At 38.7% G+C, this 8,194-nt stretch overlaps 1 protein-coding gene across 2 annotated transcripts in view; it reads right to left on the bottom strand.

Moving 5' to 3' along the window:
- Window positions 1-2,905: 2,905 nt before the first annotated feature.
- The window catches only part of MRPS28 (mitochondrial ribosomal protein S28), a 100,218-nt gene continuing 94,929 nt past the window's right edge, over window positions 2,906-8,194 (bottom strand). For both annotated transcript variants that reach the window (XM_025393411.1, XM_025393410.1), the window contains exon 3: window positions 2,906-3,336. In XM_025393411.1, coding sequence (XP_025249196.1) covers window positions 3,168-3,336 — 169 coding nt within the window. In that variant the 3' untranslated portion in view covers window positions 2,906-3,167. The remainder of the gene's footprint in view (window positions 3,337-8,194) is intronic.

Here is an 8,194-nt window from a genome sequence, read left to right on the forward strand (position 1 = left end):
TGGCACACGCCTGTAATCCCAGCTACTCAGGAGCTCAGGCAGGAGAATTGCTTGAACCCGAGGTTGCAGTGAGTTGAGATTGTACCACTGCACTGCAGCCTGGGTGACAGAGCAAGACTCCATCCCACGCCCCCCCCCCCCAAAAAAAAATATCACTCAATCGATACTCTCCTTGGCTTCTAGTCTTCAGAGCAGTGAAATATCTGGTTTAGTGCATTTGTGTATGTGCATTTGACCCACTCCTTTACTGCCCCACCCCCAACTGTTTCTACAGAGGAAGGCAGATAGCAAAGTCCAAATACGAAATTGCCAGAATCATGCTGGAAAGGGAGAGAGACAGCCACTTTGGGTGGAAGTGGGCTGCCACATCATTTAAGTGGAATGGGGAAAGGAATCTAGGTTATTTTTTAGCTTTTACCCAAAAAAAATTTTTCCCTTGAGATGGAGTTTCACTCTTGTTGCCCAGGCTAGAGTGCAATGGTGTGATCTTGGCTCACTGCAACCTCCGCCTCCTGGGTTCAAGCGATTCTCCTACCTCAGCTTCCCGAATAGCTGGGATTACAGGTGCACACAACCAGGCCTGGCTTTTTTGTATTTTTAGTTGAGACGAGGTTTCACCATGTTGGCCAGGCTGGTCTTGAACTCCTGACCTCGGGTGATCTGCCCACCTTGGCCACCCAAAGTGATGGGATTACAGGCGCAAGCCACCATGGCTGACCCCCAAACCTCTTTATTCTGACCTCCCCTAACCCCACTTCACTCTTAGATCTAGAAGTACCCGGTTCTGCCAGTTCCTGAATATTCTGAGGATTCTGCAGTAAATCAGGTTGGTTCTCAGCTTTCTGCGCTGACAGCTAAGAATGTGTCTATCTCTGTTCTGCTATGTAAATGTCTATTCATCCATCTATTTTCAGATTGCAAAATTTTGTTCTTTTCCTGTTTTTCTCACACTTGACTTTTTCTTTGCTGTGGGTATTCATGTGTCTCTATCATCTATCTTCCTATTCATCCATCCATCTCCCTTTGTTGTAATTTTAGTGAGGCTTTGGAGGGAATAAAATTAGATGTATGTATTAACCTGACATCTTAACCTGAAATTCCAGATTTAAAGTGATACCAATCAATATAATTGTAAGGTTGTCTTCTGTAATGCTGAACAGCTCAGGTGCAGGAATGAAGCAGGTAGACATTTAATCAGGGTTGAAGTTATGCCAGGTGAAAAATGGAGGAAGGGAGGAGACTCAATGGTGTTTTGTTTGCAAGGGAGTCATCATAGCGATGCACCCCAGACTCTAAAGCTGGATGAAGGGGATAGTGAGAACATAAGATGATGAGTGAAAAAATTGGGAGTCAATGGGGATTGGAATCTCAAAGATTTTTGAAAAAGTGCTCAATTGGGTACACAAAATTAAGGGAGCACGAAGGATAGTGAGTGGAGGGGTTAAAATTTAGATTTGAGACTTTGCAGAGGCTATTGGCTACTGGGATGACCTTGGGAAGGGGTGGTGTGGCAGGCTCTTTTGCCACAGTATCATTAATCCACTGACCTTCTACACTGTGACACTGTCACACCTCCATTAAGAGGTGGAGTCTTATTCCTTCCCCTTGAATCCGGACCTTATAACTTTTTTTCTAACCAACTGGGTAGAAGTGAAGCTGTGTGATTTCCTACGCTCGGTCAGATAGTGTCAGCCTGGTTCTTGTGGAATGCTCCCTCTGGGGAAAGCCAGCCCATGAGAGCCATCTTACTACCCTGAGACTGCCATGCTGGAGAGGCCACGTGTAGGTGCTCTGGTTGACTGTTCCAGCTGAACCTAACCTTTCAAGCACCCCTGCCAAAGTACTGGACACGTGTGTGAAGCTGTCTTGGATGCTACTAGAGCGGCCAGCCAGGTGACTTCAACTGATACCATGAGAAACAAAACTGCCTAGGCCAGGTCAAGAACCCTGCCTGAATTCTTGACCTACATCATTTGTGAAGTATGATTATGACTTGCAAGTATGTTTATGATCTGCAAGTCTCTTTCTTTCATCCAGAGCTCTCCCGTGAACTCCAGAGCCATATATCCAACTGCCTTCAGAACATCTCCAGTTAGATGGCTAATATGCATCTCAAATTTAACATGTCCAAAATTGAGTTCAGAATAGTTTCCTCAAACCTGCTCTTTACCTACCTCAGTTAAAGGCAATTAAAGTCTTCCAACTGTGCAGGCCAAAAACCTTGTTGTCATCCTCACTCCTTCCTTTCTCATATATTCCATATCCAATGTGTTAGGAAATCCCACAGGCTCCATCTTCAAAATATATCCAGATTTCAAGAACTTCTCACCAATTCCACTGCTACTACCTTGGTCTAAGCTGCCATCATCTCTTGCCTGGATAAGTCTCCTTACGGGTCTTGCTGTGGCTGTCCTTGTTCAACTTAGGTCTACGCAGCTAACTTACTCAAAGAGATCCTGCTAAAATGTCAGATTATATCCTTCCTCTGCTCAGAATCCTCCAATGACCTGCCATCTCAATCAGTAAATAAATGCCAGAGTGCATACGAGGACCGACAGAGCCTACCTCACCTCTCTGTTCATCTCCTACTTTTTTTGTGCTCCTACAGTGGTTTCCTCCCTGGTCCTTAATCTGGATAGGTGCAGTCGTGTCTCAGGGGCTTTGCACTAGTCGCTCCTTCTGCTGGAAAATTCTTCCTCAGAGACCCATGTAGCTAGCAACCTATCACTCAGACACCTTGTAACCCCATTCCTTGCTTCCTTTTTCTCCTTAGCCATGTATCACTGTCTAACATACCATATATTTTACTTATTTATTGCCTGTTTTCCCCAGTGGAATGTAAGGGCCACAAGGCAGGCAATTTTGTCTAATTTGTTTATTGCTGTTTAAACTAGTACCATACACATAGACAGCACTCAAAACATATTTATTGAATGACAATTTCTCAGTACAGTGTATACTATCCCCAACAAAGGAAAAAACATTAAGGGAAAAACAAGGGGTAAGGGGCAGGAATATTGCTAAAGAAAATTCTAACAAGAGCTATCTATAATTATAGCTTTTATTTATTATATCTTAATTCAATCATTTATTCACAATTAGTCTAACTGCATTCTTGATGAATACCTGACTTCAGCAAAGGAATGAATCCACTAAGCAAAGTTCATTTATTTTTCATGATGTTCTTCTTTAGATCTTGAGTCTTTACTCTCCTGGATTCCTAAGAGAACTGCATCAGCCTCTAGTATAGTTGTATCTGTTGTTGCTCCCAGGAACCTAGATGTAAGCTCAAGATCTAATAGCCGCAACCGGACCCTGGTTCCTTTCTGGTATTTCCTAAATAGTAAAAAAAACAAAAAAACATTAATTCTGAATATCATAACATGAACAACTAGTTTAACGACAACAACCAAATTCCAATTTTAATTTCTGTTAGCTCAAGATGAAGTTAACACTTGAAGTAATTTGATTGTATCAGAAATCCTGCCCCCCACCCCCAAACTTTTTTGTTTTGGGAAAAAAAAAAAAGACAGGGTCTCATTCTGTTACCCAGGCTGGAGTAGAGCGGCGTAATCAGAGCTTACTGTAACTTCAAACTTCTGGGCTCAAGCGACTCTCCTGCCTCAACCTCCCAAGCAGCTAAGACTACAAGCATGCACCACCACGGCCAGCTAATTTCAGAGTCAGGGTCTCTCTATGTTGCCCAGGCTAGTCTCAAACTCCTGGCCTCCAGTGACCCTCCCACTTTGACCTCCTAAATTTTGGGCATAACAGGTGTGAGCCACTGCCAGCTCTAGAATTATCATCTTAAAAGTTGCCTTTAAAGATTTTAAAACCCACAGTAAACGGAAATTCAAGCCAGACAGTTCTTAAAACTGGTGTCTGCTTTGTCAATTAAAGTCAGAGAGTATCAAGGGGAAAAGAAGTTTCAGATACATTTTCCTTCTAAAATTAAAACTTTATTTTAAAGTAAAATTTTACAAAATGTCTAAGTGTAAATAACTCAGTATTTGGGATTGGTTGCATTGTTATTAATATGTAATGCCAGTTGGATGAACCTGGAGGACTTTATAAACCAGGCACAGCATGACAAACCCCACATGATCTCTCACTTATATGTGAAATCTAAAAAAGTTTAACATCTTGTAGTAGAGATAACTACAGCTCCTGTGGTTACCAGGTCAAAGGATGTTAGTCAAAGGATACAAAATTTCAGTTAGATAGGAGGAGTAAGTTCAAGAGATCTATTGTACATCATGGTGATGACAGTTAATAACAGTGTGTTGTAGACTTGGAAACTGATGAGTATATTTTATGTTCTCATCACCAAAAATGATTTAAGTATGTGAGGTAATGCATTTGTTAATTAGCTCGATTTGGCTATCCCACAATGTATACATATTTCAAAACAGCATGTTATACCCAATAAATATGTACAATTTTTTTTTTTTTTTGAGATGGAGTCTTGCTCATCACCCAGGCTGGAGTGCTGTGGCATGATCTCCACTCACTGCAAGCTCCGCCTCCCAGGTTCACGCCATTCTCCTGCCTCAGCCTTCGGAGTAGCTGGGACTACAGGCGCCTGCTAATTTTTGTATTTTTAGTAGAGACAGGGTTTCACCATGTTAGCCAGGATGGTCTCGATCTCCTGACCTCGTGATCCACCTGCATCGGCCTCCCAAAGTGCTGGGATTACAGGCGTCAGTGCCTGTAATTACACGGTGGTGCCCGGCCAAATATGTACAATTTTTATTAGTTAAAAAATAAATTATGAAAGAAAATGTAATGCCAGTCATAACACATGATGACTCAATTTAGTAAATAAAAGATTCAAGTATTTTATAATACCAAATGAAAACTGATATCCATTTGCCTTTCTTCCTCAATCAATTATTTTAAAAGTTAAACATCAACATTATAGAATAGCAAGATGGAAGTACTGCTGATTAAAAACCACAAATCTTCAACAATCTAAATATATACTTTATATTTTCTAATTTAATTTTAAAATTAAAATAACTATATAAACAAAAAATGAAGAAACAAAGTTCTCAAAAAAGTCACTGGAAAATAATTTTGGTAGACTACATATGAAGAGTCTCCACATAATAATTGGGTATTCTGAAGAAATTTATATACGGTCCATCAAGTAAACATTTAGGCTATTCAGCTTTTTTTGAGAAGTTACTTTTTCTGATTTTAGAAATAAATGTCCTTTTGTAAAATCTGAAAAATGATGAAGTCAGTCACATTTTCTAGTCCTTCTATATGTTTATATGCATATATGTATATATGTGTGTTTGACATCATAGGTGTATTTTGTGTCTTTGTTTTAAAAAACTAGAGATATCCTCCATGTTACAGACAGAAAAATTATGGTACATGGAAGTAAAGCTACTGGCCTAATGCCACACAGTGGTGTAAAACGATTCACAGATTCTTCTGCTCCTCCTTAAGTTTTCAATTACCTATGACCTCTTGAAAGAACTGTAAACATAATCCCTTTAGGAGTGGTAAGAATTTATCACTTCATATAGTCTCATGTCTTTCCTATGAAGTAAAATATAAGCTATATTGTTGCCATTCAACTCATTATTTTAATTATTCTCCATTAGAAAAATGGCTACTTTCAAATAAATTATCATTAAAAACAATACTGCCTCGTGCAATGTGATTTTTTACATCTTTTTTTAAATCGGGGAAAAAGCCCCCCAGGCAGCAGTTTTTCAGAAATTTTGTATTTCCTATTAAAACCAAAGAATACTGCTGTCTTGAAAGGCAAATAGGATGTCTCCACTGAGCACATTCAAAATGAAAGCCTGTTTTTACTGCTTGGTGTGTTTCTTTTAACTTCAAGTACTTGCTTCTGACTGATCTTTGTGAACTCCAGCCTAAATGGATTCAATCTCAGCCTTTACCAAGACTGCTCTCTTCCACTGTGCACTTTCTCAGGCCATATGCTGCAGTAAACGAGCCTGCATGTCTGAGCTGTATAGGAAAAGGGCAATTAAATCTGGTTTTGCATTTCTGTATTAAGGGCATGTTTTAAAGACTTTCCTTTGGAGAGGTTTCTGACATTCTTTCCACAGACATTCTTTAACATCTGCCAGTGCATGCTACTGATGGTTCTCACAGACTTAAAATAGAGAGAATCTCTCTCACTAGTTCTTTGATATAAATAATAATATTAAGTAATACAAAGCCAACAAATACAAAGCTTGGATTGAACCTCGGTATCCAAAGAGAATACTGTGAGAAATTCTGACACTGCTAGTCAAATTAGCTGTCTTGCTGTAATCATAATTCTCACAAGTTTTAAAATAGTTCTTTTGAAATCATTAACCATCTATGTTTTCATCCTACTAAGTTAAAATCATTCAGATATTTTTCTGGCTTTCTCGCAATTCCTTAATTAGAGTTTTAAGACTACAGAAGTTTCCATTTTCTCTTTTTTCAAGAGGAAGAAAAACATTTCTAAAGGTTTAATTAACATCAATTTGTTTCTTTTTCTAATTCATACAAATGCTCATAGTCATACCAATCTATATGTGAAGTCAGTAGCCATGTCCCTGTGTGTATGTGTGTAAGTAGGAATGTGTATGTATTTTCTTCTTTAAATAAACTGTCTGGGCTTCAATTTCATCATTGTTAAAAAGCACAGGGTCAGAAAAGACCTTAGATCTTTTGCAGTTGGATGATTTTATTCTACTTTATACAATTCTAACTATTTGGAAATTGATATAATGTAAAGTGATATTACATGCAAAATTGATTATATACACAAAATGCAAACTTTTAAGCCTTTTTATTAGCTTATATAAAACATTGTAATAATCTTGAACATCCAATTAACAAATGAATCTTTATACGCAGACTACTTGGTTTATTTCAGGTTTGCCCCACTTTTTCAAAGTACCATCTGCCATGTTCCCTTGACCTGTCTAGTCTATTGCTTCTTTCCACTCAATCTGTAAGATGCCTATAAAAAGTCTGTCATTTGTTGTTTTTATTCCCTAGATGATCATAAGCATGTAACATTACATAACCCCGATTTCTAGACAATCTATTGAATAAGTGGCTATTTAAACTATGTGTGCTTTAGTACTGCTATGTGTTTTAATATTGTTCATCACTGTACTATCTGTACTGTACACCATCAAGCACAGAAGCCAAGATTAACAAAATAAACATGACAGGGTGTTCAAAAAGTTCTACTCCTCTCCAATATTTCTAGTCATCATTAAAATTTCAAATACAGCACACATCTTAAGTCCTAATTTATTATCCCAGGCCATTAGAAGATACAAATTAAGATATAAAAATTATTATAATCATAATTTTTGCTACCTGAATTATTCCCAAAAGTCCTTTGGAAAAAAAAAACCTAATGATTATCACTTAAAAATACTATCTAGAGTGTGCCTACCATTAGGCCAAATAAACAATATGTATAACTGGCCCGCTGGAAATCTACATACTCTCACAGCAATGAGCAAAAGATACTATTCATAATATACCAAAACACATTTCCTCAAACTGCAATTATCCTGGATAAAGATTTTAATCTTGTTCTAAAATTCTAATATGAATATATATTTTTCAAGTTCTTTTTAACCTTGCCCTGCTAGTATTCTGTGCCACCACAAACAGAAGTTTTGTCTCTTGTTCAAGAATTGATTTATTTTATAAAATGTGAAAATGGAGAATTTAAAAAGTCTAGTAAATGATTTCATTTTTTAATAGTGTGGAATATGCATATAATACATTATAAATGGTATCAATAATGACAGTTATAATTTTTTCTCAAGTTACAAAAGAAGATGTGTCAAGAAATGAGGGAAGGCCAGCCATGGTGGCTCACGCCTGTAATCCCAGCACTTTGGGAGACTGAGGCAGGAGGACTGCTTGAGTTCAGAGTTCAAGACCAGTCTGGGCAACATGGCAAAATCCCATCTCTACAAAAAATACAGAAATTAGCCAGGCGTGGTGGCACGCATCTGTGGTCCCAGCTACTCAGAAGGCTAAGGTGGGAGGACTGCTTGAGCCTGGCTGGTCGAGGCTACAGTAAGCCAAGATTACACCACTACACTCAGGCCTGGGTGACAGAGCAAGATCCTGTAGAGAAAGGAGAGAAGAGGAGAGGGGAGGGGAAGAGGGGAGGGGAGGAGGGGAGGGGAGGGGGGGAGGGGAGGGG

Source organism: Theropithecus gelada, chromosome 8, assembly GCF_003255815.1.
Source record: "Theropithecus gelada isolate Dixy chromosome 8, Tgel_1.0, whole genome shotgun sequence".
Classification (NCBI taxonomy): Eukaryota; Metazoa; Chordata; class Mammalia; order Primates; family Cercopithecidae; genus Theropithecus; species Theropithecus gelada.